Source organism: Nyctibius grandis, chromosome 11 (assembly GCF_013368605.1).
Source record: "Nyctibius grandis isolate bNycGra1 chromosome 11, bNycGra1.pri, whole genome shotgun sequence".
NCBI classification, from domain to species: Eukaryota; Metazoa; Chordata; class Aves; order Nyctibiiformes; family Nyctibiidae; genus Nyctibius; species Nyctibius grandis.
In genome coordinates this window covers 13,385,140-13,402,815 of record NC_090668.1, presented here as the reverse complement: position 1 = coordinate 13,402,815, position 17,676 = coordinate 13,385,140, and the positions used below count along the sequence as shown (strand labels likewise).

At 35.4% G+C, this 17,676-nt stretch overlaps 1 protein-coding gene across 1 annotated transcript in view; it reads right to left on the bottom strand.

The window, feature by feature from the left end:
* The window catches only part of WDR72 (WD repeat domain 72), a 108,074-nt gene that overhangs the window by 77,530 nt on the left and 12,868 nt on the right, over positions 1-17,676 (bottom strand). The window contains exons 9-13 of the mRNA XM_068410749.1: positions 16,787-16,794; positions 14,133-14,272; positions 13,373-13,618; positions 12,638-12,858; positions 11,087-11,282 (exon numbers count right to left, since the gene is read on the bottom strand). Of these exons, the coding sequence (XP_068266850.1) occupies positions 11,087-11,282; positions 12,638-12,858; positions 13,373-13,618; positions 14,133-14,272; positions 16,787-16,794 (811 nt within the window). The remainder of the gene's footprint in view (positions 1-11,086; positions 11,283-12,637; positions 12,859-13,372; positions 13,619-14,132; positions 14,273-16,786; positions 16,795-17,676) is intronic.

Genomic DNA, 17,676 nt, shown 5'->3' with positions numbered 1-17,676 from the left:
AAACAGAAGTGGGATAGATCAAACAAAACCCAGTCTATTAAAAATCTAATAATCTTTAAAAGGATATTTTACATATAGGAATAGATTAACAATGGAGATACAGGCAAACTTTGTTAGCCAGGAGAAAGTTAATTAATAAATAGACTTCACAGAAACTTAAACTCAAGAGGCTTTTTTGCTCCCAAGCATGTAAAAAATATACATGTAGTGTGTTTCACAAAAGGCTTACCAGATATAGTTACCATGAACTCTGAGTTTTACATCAGCCCAAATCTTTAGGCTATGCAGAGTTCATTGAAAAAAAAAAAAAAAAAAAAAAAGAGGTAGTCACTGCTATGACTTTGACCCTATGTACACCACAGCCTCTCCAGCATATGAAACGCAACCACAGGATTTATCAGCTGGGTCACATTCACCCACTCAAATCTAATCCTGACCAATGATCTGATGGGCAAAAGAGAGTAAAAAAGATGGAGAGACAGAGGGAGAGAAAGAGAAAATGAAAAATATATCAAAGAGACTGTACATCACTAAATTTTGCAAGGACAAAAGGGTCACAGGAGTGTAATTATTGTTGCTTCTACAATTATCTAGGCATAAGTGTATTGTAAGTTAATGACCGAGTTTACTTTGATACAGTTCTAAGAGTTTCATTGAAACTGTACAACTTTTTCCCCACAGCCACCTGATGAAATGTAAACCTTACAGTTGAATCACTAATCTCTTTCCGAGATGAGAAAAGCTGTCAGACATACTAAATGAGGGTCTTCTCAAAAAAAAAAAAAACCTAAACCAAACAAAACCCCAGACATTCTGCAACTCATGTGATACTTGCAGAGTGTTTAGCAAAGGTTTAGAAGACTTCTTATCATTGGCACCAATTCTAAAAATACTGGAGCATATATAACTACATACAAATTATCTTTAAACAGTGTTTGAAAATGTTCCAGCATGTCTGACCATCAATATGATCAAAGGTTCGATCTAACACCACTACCTATGGAGCAATTTCATTTTCTCCACAGCAAGGATGCTTCTGAAATAGAAGAGGTTTTATGTAACAGTTTAAAGTACTCAATGTGGCATTAACATCACAAGAAATATTTTCAGACTATTTCTGAACTCTTGTCCATTTTTTGCAAAGTTTTTTTTTGCGCTAGAAGTAATCATACAGAGGGATTTGACTAATGTTATACACTGCATATTTTAAGGGGGCTGCCAATCTCATTAAAAGCCTGTTTTAATTTACTGATACCTGCGTAGTTTTTAAATGCTTGAGCTAAAGTTTTCTAAGCTACCTTAAGGTGGTGGGATTTTTTTTGTTTCTCAGCAAAAGTGTTTCAAACCATTTATCATTCATGTTAAAGTCATGAAACACATTGACGTTTCACAAAATCTTCATACCTTAAAGCATGGACTCAAAGCTGATCATTACACTTCTGTGAAATACACTGTCAGCGCTGAAGTCTTGCTCCCACAACTATGACGATTTTAATTGAAGCACCGTTACCTTCTCTGTTTGCTGAAGCAAGAGAGGTCTATACAGAATCCATCCCACATGAAAACCTACATAGAGTCAATCTTATTACAGTGAACAGAAGTGAGTCTTTCACTTATCTCTATTAAAAAAAACAAACTATACACATGTAGAAAATCATGTGTAAGTATCAACATAAGTTTGCAAAGACAGGTAGTAATAGCAAAGAAAATCTCAGAATTGAGATAGCACTTTTATGCAAGTCTCTGGTGCATTGTATACATTAAAACATATGTTTTAAAATTACATAACACTAGGTGTTCTAAGAATAATTCTATAGAAAGCACTGACATTTTTAGGATTCCTGCTTTGCTCAGATGCAGAAGTTAGAAGCAGAGACAACCATAATGCTTCTGTACTTGACAGGAAAATGGCAGAAATATTGTTACTAAGCACTCAGATACTGTGATCACCAACATGGCAAATATAAGAAAAAGTATTATATTCAAAAAAGGATTCAAAAATAGGGCACAAATAGGAAAAGCAATATACATTAAACAGTGTGGATAAAACAAAATATTATATAGATATTTATTTAGTAATTGTTTTCAAGAGTTCAAGTATTTCAAGATACTGCTAGAGAGAGTCCAGCACAGAGCCACGAAGATGATTAAGGGGGTGGAACATCTCCCTTATGAGGAGAGGCTGAGGGAGCTGGGTCTCTTTAGCTTAGAGAAGAGGAGACTGAGGGGTGACCGCATTAATGTTTATAAATATGTAAAGGGCAAGTGTCATGAGGATGGAGCCAGGCTCTTCTCAGTGACATCCCTTGACAGGACAAGGGGCAATGGGTGCAAGCTGGAACACAGGAGGTTCCACTTAAATATGAGGAAAAACTTCTTTACGGGGAGTGTGACCGAACACTGGAACAGGCTGCCCAGAGAGGTTGTGGAGTCTCCTTCTCTGGAGACATTCAAAACCCGCCTGGACGCGTTCCTGTGTGATATGGTCTAGGCAATCCTGCTCCGGCAGGGGGATTGGACTAGATGATCTTTCGAGGTCCCTTCCAATTCCTAACATTCTGTGATTCTGTGATTCTGTGAAGAGTTCAGAGGTACATGAAAAGAAAGCTAAATGTTTAGATTTGCACAAATGGTCTTAGCCTTAATATCTCTGAGCTTTTCAGAGCTTAACGTCATAAACTTCTTTTCCTTCAAACATGTATCTCAAGTGTAGTTAGTTATATAACTGTACTTTAATAATCTGTTTTTTCCTTTTATTTTGTGATCTATAGCAATTCAATTTTATGTAGAACACTCTAGTTATGTTCTTTATTTTTAATTTAATTGTCCTGTATGTAATTAAATGGTACAGAATATTAACAAGTAAAAGAGAAGGATCCATAAACGATTCAGAGGTGAGGACAGTCATCAAAAAAAGAAAAGTCAAGCAGGTAGTTTATTTAATAAAAAGCTTATTATAACATTTGTAATCAAATGCCATCTTAATTATATTTCCCAGCAGATACAGTAAAATCACTACTGCCATTAACAGAAAAACAGATTATGTACTAAAAATCACTATGATCACCACAGCTCTTGTACAGATAGCAAGCACAATGTGGAAAAAAACAACTGTATTGAATTTGAAATTGATATATGAATAATTATCTAAAGTGTTTTTGTAAAAATGCATTAGATATTTTTCAATCAGAAAATTAATGAAGAAGTTTCTTGTTCCTGAAGGACTGGATCATCCTTCAGATTATTCACTGCTTTTGCAAAAATTAAGAAATCAGGTTTTGTGTATAAAAAGTAATTGTCTCTGCGTACGTAAAAAGCAATACCCCCAGGGTAGGGGCTTAGAATATGACACAAAGTTTTTTGAACTTTGGTTTTAGAGCTCACAAACCAGTTTTAAACAACAGCTTCTAAACAGGTAGTGAAAAATTGTAACGACGTTACTACAATAACATGTGAAAGTACCCTTACTGGTCCTCTGAAAAGATCAGAGGAGGTTTTCTGCATTTTGGACGGATTTCCCCCATCACAGTGTACTGTTTACACTGATACTATGAATGCAAGTGTGACGTGTCTGTACCTGAATTTATTCTAATATAGCATATTAGCAATAACAGTAGTGACAGTGGCACAGACAGCAACACTATAAGACAACGCCCAGCTTATTCAGATAAGAAGCCTGTAAAGCGACTAAGCCACCACATCTTCTCAAACTGAAGTGCAGTAATGCCCCAACACATCTCTCGTTTGTTTTGCCTTAATCTCTTACATACTCTCTATCCAAACCATTTCATCTGCCTTCTGAATGACTTAACTGCACACAGTCTTCCAAGAACATGGTTAACTACACAATTCCAAGCTATTATTTATTGATGATTTTGACCTTTTCTAGTAAGGATTATAGTTAAGCATATACTTAAGCATATACTTAATTTTAACTATACAGGAGATCTGACCTCAGCAGAAACATTCCTTAGGCATATATTTCAATTTTTTTCTGTGTTGGGGCTAGCAATATGGAAGAAAGTTCTCTAAATTTGCATTTCCTGGGTGAGCTGAAAAATACAATGTAGCCAGTGTAAAGTTAACTGCGTATTATGATAATTGAACAAAAAGATTTATTAAGTGATGTTATTTTATTTTTAAACTCACACTAAGCACGTTGTAAAACAATAGAACAACACTTGCAAAGCAGAAGAAAATGACAGGAAATTAGTAGATGATTCATTCTGCAAGCATGATGAACTTCAAGGAATAAATTCATATCAAATTAGTACTAATTGAAAGACTAAATCTACCTCTGATAAATAAAGATTGCTACCTCTGAGCAAGGAAGATTGCTCTTTAAAGTCTACCCATTCTTTCCTCACTCAATACATATTAGATAGAAATGTGGCTCAGTAGACGTGCTGCCATATGCTATATACAGCAAGAAAAACAACACTGATCCTTTTATTACTACTTGTTATCATACTGATATTTGCCTTTTTAAAAAAAGCAAAGATACCAACTGCTTAGGAAAATGTAAGAGCAATATAGATAACTGCTAATTTCCTTATTGAAGTGGATTTCAAGTGATGGTTATTGGAAGAAATATTCTGCACTTTAATTAGAATAAAATTTGTTATTGATTTTCATATTTGTCTTCTAGCACACCTAAGTTCAGAACATATCCTGTACATATGCTATATTAATATTCCAAATGTATTATTAGATCAATATTTATTGTCATGGAAAGATATTCCACTGTAATGGAAAGTTGCTGTATCCATATGTTAAAATTTAGGCAAAATACATTAAACTACGCAGGTATTAGTTCATGGCTTGTGTTTTCTATATCACTATTCACATGCATGTGCAATAACATTTAAACTTAGAACAGAATTTTACTGTGTTCTGTAAACCAAAGGGCTAAAAAAGGATGGGATTCAATCCCTCTTATTCTAGACCTATAATAGCAGCCAGGAATTAGCTTTGCTTCCCTCCCCCACCCCACTCTTCTTTAGACTCCTCTTGTAGTCAATACGGAAAAGATACAGACTTTTACTTATTCCTACTTCGTCCTGCACGTTATAAAAACAACATGAACTACTAGCTCATAGGTAGAGGTCTCCAATATAAATAGAAGAGTCTCAAGTTAGATAAGGTAAATTCCACCTGAAGTCAAGTATACTCTTGGTATTTAACACATTCAGTATAAACTATGCTGAAACGCCTATTTATTTGAATAAAGCCAGCCCCATTGTACTCAGGCAACTTCCCATTGACCACGTAAAATAAGGTATCTTCGGCAATCTCATGAAGAGAGGGTGCAACAAGTTTTACATAAAGTAGTACTGGCTTAGATTTTAATCAGTGTGACAATGTTCCTCCCACCCCATAAAGTGTAAAAAACCTACTAGGAAAGCCTGCTAAAAGGCAACTTAAATATTTTTAAAACTTCAGAATGCTTTTTGAAAAAGTGTGTCAGCCTCTGTCATAGGAAATTGGATGATGAACAGTTATGCATAATAGAATCATAGAATGGTTTGGATTGGAAGGGACCTTAAAGACCATCTAGTTCCAACTCCTCTGATATTTGGCAGGGACACCTTCCACTAGACCAGGTTGCTCAAAGAGGGGTCATCCTGTTAATTACCTGGTGGAAGAACAGTTTTGGAGCTAAATTGGTATAACTGAAAGACAGTCACAAGTACTAGATGCCCCTAAACTTTTGAAAAGTCATCTGTCAAATTCAACAGAATTATTGCTGAATCAACAGTGTAAATATTGAAGTATTCATGGAAATTCCTTAATCCAGAGCCTGAAACTATAAACAGACTGGCTGTTTTCCCAGTTATCCATTAACTCTAGTACAGTAACACTGTTCAGATTTTTTTAAACTGCAAACAGTGATATATGAGTCTGACACAAAATCAGGTCCTCCACTGACATTCACTTAAAGACGCAAAGCCTCAGTCATGAAGCTTACTGCATAGCCAGAAGAAAAATAAAGAAAAAACACTTTTTGACTATAGAAACAACAAAAACTTTGACTTATGTCCATTTCTGTAAAGGACTCCAAGCACAAAACTACCACTTAAGACTTTATCCTATTTAATTGAGTCAGGGAACATGCTCACAGGTAACCGTATAAGCAAGTGGTACTATGCATGGCTGCCTGTTCATTTGCCAACAGAAGAAAAATCAAAGAAAGGCTGCTGTGCTTCTGTAAAGGTTTGCCTGTGATGCTGTATACATTTTTCCCATACATCTGAACAACGCCTTGTCTGCCTGAGTGGCACTGAAGTATCTACATAGCTCTTGATCTAGGTCAGGCCAATTTCAAGGATCAGTGCCATGACCTCTCATGTTCTCCTGCAATACAGATATAACTCACGTTAAACCAACTACAGTATATCCTAGTAGGCTTTCTGAGGTATTCACCCTAGATAGCATTTTTTAGTTACCAATGCATAACAGGAACAACAAAAAATAATTTGTTAATTGTTCACATAGCAAATAACTGCATCCTTTCTTGTGTTCCAGCTATTCCTTAAGAGGTGATTGTATCTTTCATTCTTGCTTGATACTAGTAACAAGAGATACAGAAACAGCAATTATAAAACACACTTTTTAACCATCTCCATCCTTTCTGAGTATGTAATATACATAAGCAGTGGCATTAATTTTATTTCATCCTTTGTTTTGAAATAGGTAGCATTTTTACAGCTAAAGGAGAGACAGTTAAAATTTTTGTCTCTATGGTACCATTAGAGTCCTGTGCTATTAAATCTCACCAATTACAAAGAATTCACTATACTTTACTGTAAAGTTATCTAGCTGTATTAAATAAAGTTGCATCTGAGATGTAATTCTGTCTCCAGACCCTTAACTTCTTTAGGCTGCCTTGGGCATTGTATGGTGATAGACACTGTTAGTTCTTATATTGTTGAGTGCAGCAATTTGCATTTTGGCCTAGCATCTCTATAGAATTAACGAGTCATAGTCATTTTCCATGTTGTTAAGCACACACAGCAGCAGCAATGAATTCACTCCACAATATTTAATGTCCACAAATCTAGGAAATAAATGATTGATTGCTTGTTTGTTTTTTTTTTAACTAAGGAAGAACCTCATCGCACCACACTGTGAGGATAAAAATATCCCCACTGTCAGGAGTCAATTCAAAGGCATACACTGCCTAAGTATCATTTAATCCTGAAAGATACATTTCTGAGCAGTGCAGACCTGGCCTTCTCTAACACCACACACGGAACTGCCTTTTCTCGGGCATACACAGATAATGACTTTAACTCAACAGCCAAAAGTTTCAATTTAAAAATGACAGAGTGAATTATTTAGCAATTATTTACTTAGCCTTAGAAGTCTGGAACAGGTACGGCCTGTCAGCACTATTTCTAGTTAATAGTATATATTCCATCAAGTAATAAGAATACTGAAAGACTAAAAAAAGTAAAGCTGGGAATTTGCATAGTTTTTTTTAGATGCGGGATATACTTAAATCTTCAAAATTTTTTGCCAGAACACACACTTTCCACAAAAAATCTAAAACGAAGAAAATAAAGATGTCACGTTTATCTTAAAAGTATGAAAGTATAAAACATAAGCCCCCTTCTTAGTGTACAACACAAGAACAATTCTGTTGTACACTGCTATCCTCCTGCAGACCCTAGTGTACAACACAACTACTAAAGATAGGCGTTGATATGAACTAGTGTATTTCTTTACGATGCCTCTACAGCTCCAGAAATAAGCTTTGTTAATAATTCAACTTTTATATTAACTTTTTGTGCTACGATGGATTAAATTATACTTTCTCATGTCATTAGCATAGTTATTTCGGCTTAAAGTTTGGAGTTTTTTTGGTTGGTTGGTTTGAGGGGTTTTTTTTTTGTTTGTTTGGGTTGTTTTGTTGTTGTTGTTTTTTTTTTAAGGGAATTAAGTGTTGCATTGATGTACTATGGCATCTGAGTCCCCTTAGAATCCAATGTCTTGTCAAGAGGCACATTAAGACTTGCCACCTTGTGAGCTCTAACCTTAACTGACATCACAGGATCACCTGAGGAGCTGTTATACTGTATCTTACAAATATAACAGCACAGACTATGACAGATCCATAACAAATGCATCATGAAAGCATGTATGAAAATAATCATTGCAGGCTCAACATCAGTGTTTTAGAGCTTTAATATCTCATCTATTTCCTTATTTAATGAAAGTGATTAAGTTCTGATAGAAAATAACTGATGCAAATCAGTTAAAAATGATAGCTATGACAACCGATTTATAAGCAAACAAAATATTCTGTGGTCCTTTATCACATATATTTGCTCAATTTTATTGCAGAGTTTCAAATGTACACTAATCCTTTGGTAAAAAGATGACTCTAAGAAATGCTAATAAACATTTAGGAGTGGAACATCTCCCTTATGAGGAGAGGCTGAGGGAGCTGGGTCTCTTTAGCTTAGAGAAGAGGAGACTGAGGGGTGACCGCATTAATGTTTATAAATATGTAAAGGGCAAGTGTCATGAGGATGGAGCCAGGCTCTTCTCAGTGACATCCCTTGACAGGACAAGGGGCAATGGGTGCAAGCTGGAACACAGGAGGCTCCACATAAATATGAGGAAAAACTTCTTTACTGTAAGGGTGACCGAACACTGGAACAGGCTGCCCAGAGAGGTTGTGGAGTCTCCTTCTCTGGAGACATTCAAAACCCGCCTGGACGCGTTCCTGTGTGATATGGTCTAGGCAATCCTGCTCCGGCAGGGGGATTGGACTAGATGATCTTTCGAGGTCCCTTCCAATCCCTAACATTCTGTGATTCTGTGATGACCTTCAAGGATGTCTCACCCAAACTGATATGTACTTAGGCAACAGCCTACCTACAGTTACACGGTTTCGAGAAATGTCCTTTTAGCTGTGAAATAAAACATTCTATGCAAAGATTTCCCCCATCTACATTTCAACATTAGTTTTAAAAGAACAATGAAGATGTAGATAGAACAGCTGGAGACAGGTAGCATCTTTACAAATTTCTCCATAAAAGCACATATATTTAATAATGATTACTGAACATTTGGATGCCTGCTCTAGTTTCACTTAGTTACAACAGGGATCTAGTACAATATCTTTCCATTCTACCTTTAATACTTTACCTCTAGTAAAGGTGACTTTCTAGCAATTCCTACAAAAGAAGCAGTCAGCCAATGATAAGAATCAAATTAATTTCTCATTTTTACTGTTTTATTTACTTTATGCTAAAAGTATGGGTCAGATATAGCTTACAGCTTTTACTGTTAACAGAAATACTATTTGCATAGACAAAGTGAATGCTGTAATTACAGGGGAGGAAATAATGAGATCTAGTAATACCTTTAGGAACAGAAAAGAGCACATTGGAGAGGAAACATTCTTCCTTTTACAGGGAGGAGAAAAGAGGAGAGGGAAATACCAATTTGCAAATATTGCAGATGTGCTGACAGAGACTAGTAAAATGAAGGTACTGTTCCACAAACCTTCCAGAAAGAGGAGTGAGCAGAAGGATAAAACCCATGCCCTCCTGACTTGACAAAGTATACTGAAAACTGCAATATCATGCATCTACATAAATAGCAGAACATACATAAGAAAAATCTTAGATATTTACCACAAAACAGAATTTAAAGTTATGCAGGAAACAACAACAAATAAAAGCAGGATAACAAGTTTAGAGTACCCTAACTGAGAGTCTAGTATTTAGTTTTGAAAATTTGCACTGCTGGGAAAAACAATTCAAGGTCAACTAAAGCTAAAATTCTAAGCAAAACCATCATATAGTCACTCAGCAACAGTAAGACAGAAAAAAAAAAATACAACATTATATACAATCTAACAGTCTCCTAAGGTCACACTTTCTCTTCTTAATTTTTATCGATGTTTTTGAACAAGAAGATTTAAATGAATTTTTAAATCTCAAAATACAACGCAAAATACAAAAACTTCATATTTTTTAGTAGCTGCAGGAAAAAAACACCAGTGTAAAACCAGGGGTTTTAACTAATTCTAATTGTTAGTTCAATTTAATTTTATTCTAAATGTTTTTATTTAAAGAAGCAATCCAGTACATTTGGGAAAAGAATAAGTACCAGAAGGCATTTCCTATGCCAGTGGTTTAATGATATTAAATAGCTTACTAACACAACAGGCTTGTAATTTCTGCTGTACTCATTTTGTGAAGTTTAATGAAGTCCTTCATTAAACACAGATATGTTTTACTTTAAAACAAAGGACTTTTTGTTCTAAGCAGACAGCGTGTTGTAATAACTTGTAAGGTAAATTGTGATCTCAGTAGTAAGCATTAGTAAAGCTATGTTTTCATACAGTATTAATATGCTGTGCATTTCAGCTGTTCTAGACTCACTATGCACTTCCCCCCTCCCAGGACACATAGCTCTGAATCGCATGGACACACTATATTGTAACGTCTAGTACCATTACAGCTTCTAGTACTTCTGCCTGTCAAAGTTCAAATAACTACATTTATTACCCTTGCGAATCAGCATTACACTCTCAGTTCACTTGGGAATCTAGTTTATCTTGAAACACCCAGCTTTAGTTTTCCTGACTACACAGTTGTGAGCTTTGCAACTATCTTCCACTATTAACTGACTATCAATTAACTCAAAAGGTTTCTCAGATGATGATTTTGCTGAAGTAAGCAGACCTCCATGCCCTAACTTTGGATTGTTAGGACTGAAAATTTCATGCTTTTTAATAACTAAACAGAATAACTTACATTTTTATTTATAGCTTCCAGAAATATTCTACTCAAATCACTGCATGTCAGTTCTACTCAATTAGCACATCAGCTAATCATTTGATGGTCAGGATCTGACTTAAGCTATCATACTTTATTAGTGGCATACCTTGAACCATATGAAAAATTTTTTTCTTGCTTGTTTACATAAACGTTTAAACTCTCTAATTAACATATGCAATGTGTTAGTATTTCTGCTTTGGTCTTCTATAAATTAGGTTTGTATAACACCAAACCAGACAAACAAAACTTAAGGAAAGTGAAACAAACCCCTCTCTCTGAGTTATTACCTGTTTCAGTTTCCCAAATATAAACTGAATCATCTTCACATCCAACAATTAGCAGATTTTCAACATGGTCAAATTTTATCTTCTTCACAGGAAACAGATGCTTTCTGGCATGTAAGAGACATACTCTCTTCTGAAGGTGCAGAATTGCTACTGAGTGATCACTGCACACACAGCATACTATGCTGTGATCTTTTAACTGCAAAACAGAAAGAACTTCAGTTTCAACACTGTAACCACAGTCACAACCACATCATTTTAACAAGCCTGGTAAAAGTTGTCCAGTGATTTCTTTCCCAGAACATACTCATTTTAGAAAGTTATGTTTTATTTCAGCCTACATCTCCAACTTGTTTTTAACAGGCTAGCTGTACAACTGGTCTCCTGACAGGAAAACATGGTCTCCTCCAATTTTTCAATTTATAAAAAAATAACTTAAATACCATTTATTCATAATACTTAGCCTATCAAAGCAGTGATTATATAACCAAATATATGGTAGCAGTTGTCCTAGAAGAGATAGTAAAGAATTACCTTAAACCAAACTGCTGTTTGTGTGATAAAATTATGTCAGGTGTTATGACACAAAAGCCAAGGGCAATGTATTTCTAACGAAAAATTGGGTGTGTTACAATTTCATTTCACACTGTATGGATTTGATTCTGCAAAGCCTTCCCTTTCTGCAAGTAATTTTTGGTGACACATGAAGGAATTCACCCTACAGAAAAATTCAGCCCTGTAAAGACAACTGAAACACCATCAAAGCAGGCATTACATCCTACCTAGTTTCCAGAAAAAGGGCTAAAGAGAGCCTTATAAGCATTAAGAATTTTTGCCATTGCAAATATCTTTTGGACTACTTAATGTTGGCACATAAGTGAACTCTGAGTTAACTATAAGTATCAAATATGTCTTCACAGGCTTTTTAAGAGGAAAAAAGATTAAATCCCAGCCCCATGGAATACAATAGGGACAGAATTTGTTCAACAAAATTTCATAGAGCATTCAGTACAGAAAGTGTTCGTCTAAATTTTTACTTTAAAATTCACTTAAAGAAAAACATACAAAAATTATTCTAAATCTCATAAAAACCAAAAGTATACATGCAAAGGTCCACAAAGATGTGTCAGGAAACAAAATCAAGCATATATGTTTAGATTAAAATACTATTGGTCTAATTCTTTTCGTACTACGTTCAAAAGCCCAGCCTTACTAATTATGCTTTTTAACTTCAGAAGGTAGGTGATAATCAGATTAACATATAGATAGATAATCGTGATATTAAAAATGGTGACTAGAATGTTAAGAGCTTCAATTTAATATGTCGCTGGTTTAGGATCATTTTTCTGAATCACTGGAAATTACAAAATAACAAGAAATCAACCCTCTGAAATTAAAAGCAACTTTCAAACACGACAAATTAATGTAAATTAAGGATAAAGTGCTGCAGGATAAAAGTATTGCCAGATAGTTTTTTCTCTTGTATATATACATACACACACATATATAGAGATACTTCTTTTTTGAGATATCATTTATTATGCTTTTACTTACTCTGTAGTTTTCTGGAGATTGTAAGAGCTCTGTCACTGGACCAGATTCCAGACTAAATTGGTGTAAGATGCCTCCAGTAAATATATCCCAGCAGATCACAATAGAATCCTGGCCTCCTGATAACAGCCAGCTTGGATCAAATCTTACTGATTTATTACGTGGATAAAGTAAACAAGTGACTCTGCTATTATGACCATTCAGAACCTTATAAGGTGGATTATCTGAAACAAGATGGTACATAAGTTGTGTTCTTTAAGAATAGGTCTTTGCTAAAAGTCAGGAGATTCAAAAGACTAAATACAATAATCCTTCAAATGGGATCAAAAAATTTTGGACATATTCCTAAAAGGGAGGACAAAGATCTGCACTGAGCTTCACCTACTGAGATGTACCCTTTTTCTTCCTTCAGCAGAACGATCTTTTAGAGGGAAAATGACAAAGATCCCTACTGCCCATATCATGACATCCCACACCTCACTTTCAGGTGACTCCATCCCCACAGCCATTCGAGGACTCCTAACAGTGCAAAGCACCTTCATAGTACTAAGCTGTGATCTGACAGACCAGCTACAGAGGGAGAAAGAAGATCATATTCTTCCATTTTCCTCATTCAATTTCTGACCATCACCTCTATTTTTCATAGAATTTTTACAAGGATCACTGGAGGGGATGTCAGATGTATGCAGTCTTCTGTGCTTGACTGAGATGAATTTGGACAAAATTGTTAAAACTTACCTTTCAGCAAAGATATGTTTTCTAAAAGTCTTGCTCTTGCAGTTTGTAAACCTGGTGTTACAAAAATTTTCCCATTTTCACATCCACACACGAGCTTATCAAGACTGGGTATGTATACAGAGGAACTGACAACTGCACTTTCAATTCCATCTTTAAATGCACAAAGATGATCAATAATGCCCTCTGACATTGAATGGTGTTTATCAAAATTATCCTGAAGAGTCCATGTTGCTGTAATTGGGATATCTAGAGGGTGAGGGGGAAAAAGTCAGGAATTCTAAATTTTTTTTTTAATTCAAAACAAAATAAAAATCCAAACAAAGCAAAATATACATTTTCATCTCTTCATCACTTCCCCTAGCTTATCCTTTCTACAGCCTAGCAATAGAAAGTCAGCAGTTGCTATTCCAACACTAGATCACATCTCACTAAATCCTTTCTTTTATACCTCCCTATTAACAACCATAAGCAGGGCCCACTAAGTAAATTTTCATGACATTTGGTAGAGAAGCATTTATAGGCAGATGGTAAGGAAATAGGAACATTTATTTGTTCAGTTCCATGAAGAATTTCTAGACACTCACTTTTGTTAGTGTCTTGCTCCTTCTAACTACATGCAATCATCACACAATGAATGAATGAGCATCATTTTCTGGTGTGAAAATATTTTCATGAGAATTTAAGTTTTCATTAAAATTGACTTAAAGATGTAATTAAAAAGACAGTATCAAGAGCATTGATAACAAGAGAATTGCCAAACCTTTTGGCGAACCATCAAACGTTGACACAGGGACATCAGGAATATGCCACAAAGCAATCCTTCCTGAAGCTTCACCAGAAAAAAGAACCTTATAGAAAGGCTCCTTTCTTTCATTCATGAAGCCCATGACAAAAGGAAAACTCTGCCAAAAATAACAGTAAATCAATATTCTGATATGAAAGAGCTGATAAAATCTAATAATTAATTGCAAATTCAGAGGTTTTTTTTACATCAAAAGTTGTAGAAATTTAAAACAAATAATGGTTGAACCCTCACCTGTCACTAAATCCTGCTCAGACCAGGTCTACTCTGTCTGGTGCAAGCCCCTCGAAGATCACCTCCACTTTGCTGGTATCCTTGGCTAAGCCTACATCCCAAATGGTAAAGTGGAATGAGAGGGCTCCCTAGGTTTACTGTCTCTAAATGGAGAATCTATCAATAGCATCACCAGCATATTAAAAAAATGGCAGCCTAAGCACCAAGATCAGGCTGAAGAAAATGCAGTGAAACACTGATAATCTTCACATCAAAACAAATTCAGTAAAGCTTCAATCATGATAGCTTAAAGTACTACAAATAATGAAAGGTAAGAATTATGCTTTTACATAGATAGGTAATAGTCTCTAACACCATCATTCAGTCATCTGGAAAAAGTTAGATACTACAGAGGTATAATATTGATAAACAGACATACTGACATCTACCCAGTTTCATTTAGTCACACTAAAGCTTACATTTATCTCAGACAAACACCATGTTTTTATTCTCCCATGAAGACTAGAAGTCTGTATGTTTTCTTTGCCTGTAGGTATAACACCACAGATAATTCTGTATCACCACATCAGTAACACCCAAACTATGTGATAACCTGCTGGTGACTCGCCAAGAACATCCTGTTTAGTTGTTACACAAGCTCCATTCTCAAGTATCAAACAATTAAAACCAGGTGATGTGTCTAAGGGGAAGCTTCTAGTTGCTCAAAACCCTCACAAAAGTCAAGAAAACTGGAAATCTCCAGGCATGTCTACATTAGTATAGAATAGAATCATTTAGATTGGAAAAGACCTTTAAGATCATCAAGTCCAACCGCTAACCTAGCACTGCCAAATTCCACCAATAAACCATGTCCCTAAGCACCACATCTTTTAAATACCTCCAGGGATGGTGACTCAACCACTTCCCTGGGCAGCCTGTTCCCATGCTTGACAACCCTTTCAGTGAAGAAATTTTTCCTAATATCCAAATCCATACTTCCCCTGGCACAACTTAAGGCCATTTTGTCTTGTCATATTGCTTGTTACTTGGGAGAAAAGACCAACACCCCACCTCACTACAACCTCCTTCCAGGTAGTTGTAGAGAGCAATAAGGTCTCCTCTGAGCCTCCTTTTTTCCAGGCTAAACAACCCCAGTTCCCTCAGTGGCTCCTCATAAGACTTGTGCTCTAGACCCTTCATCAGCTTTGTTGCCCTTGTTTGGACACGCTCCAAACACTGCTATGTTTGAGTTTACATCAGGTGTGTACTTTGGAAGTGAATGCTTAGGTTTGTGTTGTGGAGCTGTCTTGGAGCACCAAATCAGGATTCTTTTTGCATAAAAGTAAAATGGGAGATATGTGCAGGAGCACACAAGAAACACACCAAAAAACCCCAAAAAGCACACCCTGTACTATATATAGTGCATGAAAGCTCATCAGCACAAACTGTTTTGTTCTACCCATCGCCTTTACTTAGGTAGCATAGACACAGCTTGACTCTGTCTGCTCCTTTAAGACATTTTAATAACATCCCCATACATTGGATATATTTTATTTACAACACTGAAGTTTGGGAGTAAATTCCACATTAAGTAACTGTACTGTAATGTGGTTCAGTTTATAATCAAAGAATGGAGATCAAAACAGATCATCACACAGGCAGTTTTGTTGTCTCACAAATTTGTCATAAAAAGATTTCAGGTAGTACAGTAAATATTAAAGCAGAAATACTAGAAAAAGGCAGGGGACAGTATTTTAAAAATGGATATGTTTTAGGGGAAGCATATATAAGCTTCCTACCACCATCCTAACCCTATTATTTGCTAAGCCACATGCTTTAGCTATTTCTTTTCCCTCACGATATCTGACCTTTTAGCGTCCTTCAGCAGTTATCCTATCTGATTTTAGATCCCAGCGTTTGGGGGAAAAGCTGAATGGCTTGTGCTATTACCCTTCAACTGAAAATTAAATCTGTCAGGCTTCGCAAGAGTATGCAACAAAAATGCTTTCTAAGAACCTACAGTTGTCAACAGGAAAAAAAAAAAGAACACTAGAAAATCTCCCAATAGGTATATACTTGACAGTGTTTCTAGTCAGGTACAAATAAAAATGTCTCCTTTGCATATCTTCAGAAACTGTTTAAAGACCTTCTTGAGTTCATGCAAATACACATCAAAAACTAATGCAACTGCAGGCAAGAATTAAATCCACATCTTTCAACAATCACTATTTCATGAACTGTATTAGCAATAAGACTTAGCAACAAAACCAGAACCAAAGCTACACAGAAAAATGTTATATTTGTTTTGGTTCAATTTTTGCCAAATAAGAAACCCCTGCCACAGATTTCCCCCCCCCCAACTTCCTAATTCTAATCAATTTTCTACTTTTTAAATCAACAGTTGTTCCTTACCTATTTCCTTGTGGCCACACAAAGCACTACTCAAAAAGTGAGTCAAGATGCAGGTTTTCCAACATAGCTGGGTCCACTTGAGCTACTTTGTCTAAACAGTAACTTCTAAGTTTGAAATTGATGAGATATGCTCTGCTAAACATGAATTCTCAATCAGAAGTATAAAGATCACCTACTTTTTTAGCTTCCTCTTTTCTTAACTATAGAGTCACGTGTCTAATTTTATGCACTGTGAGTACTGTCAGTTTGCCCACAGTGTAAGAAAATTAGGCATGTGATTATGTCTCTGAAGGCTCAAGGTAACAGTACTCTGGATAAAATATCACAGATTAAAACCCCTTCAATTTAGTATAGATACACATGAGAAACAACCTATTTATGCAGTTACACTGAAACATGAACACATTTCTTAATAAAACAAGAACTAAGCAACTTGTTTACATTTTGCTTGTGGGATGGCTTTTTTTGGGGTTTGGGTTTTTGGTGGTTTTGGGTTTGTTTTGTTTTTTTTATTTTTTTTGTTTGTTTTGTTTTTAGAGACCTGAAAGTAAAAGCTTCTAAATCTAGTTTAGACCACCTTTAACTTAAAAAAGCTCTCCCTTTTTGTGCCAAAATTAGAAGAAAAATCACTTCAACAATTAACATATCTATAACTAAAAATATAAAATACTGGAATTTTTTTCCTGTGAAAAAGTAAACATCGCCAGAATTTAAGACAAAAATATGCTATGACCACCTTCAAGTTTTTAAGTAAAAATTTTAAAATGAAGGAATAAGTCTTACTCATTGTTCTCATAGAACAATTAAATCTATTGATGAATTCAACAATTTTTCAGGCATCACTCAGGTAACTGCAAACAAATAATGAATCAACTTT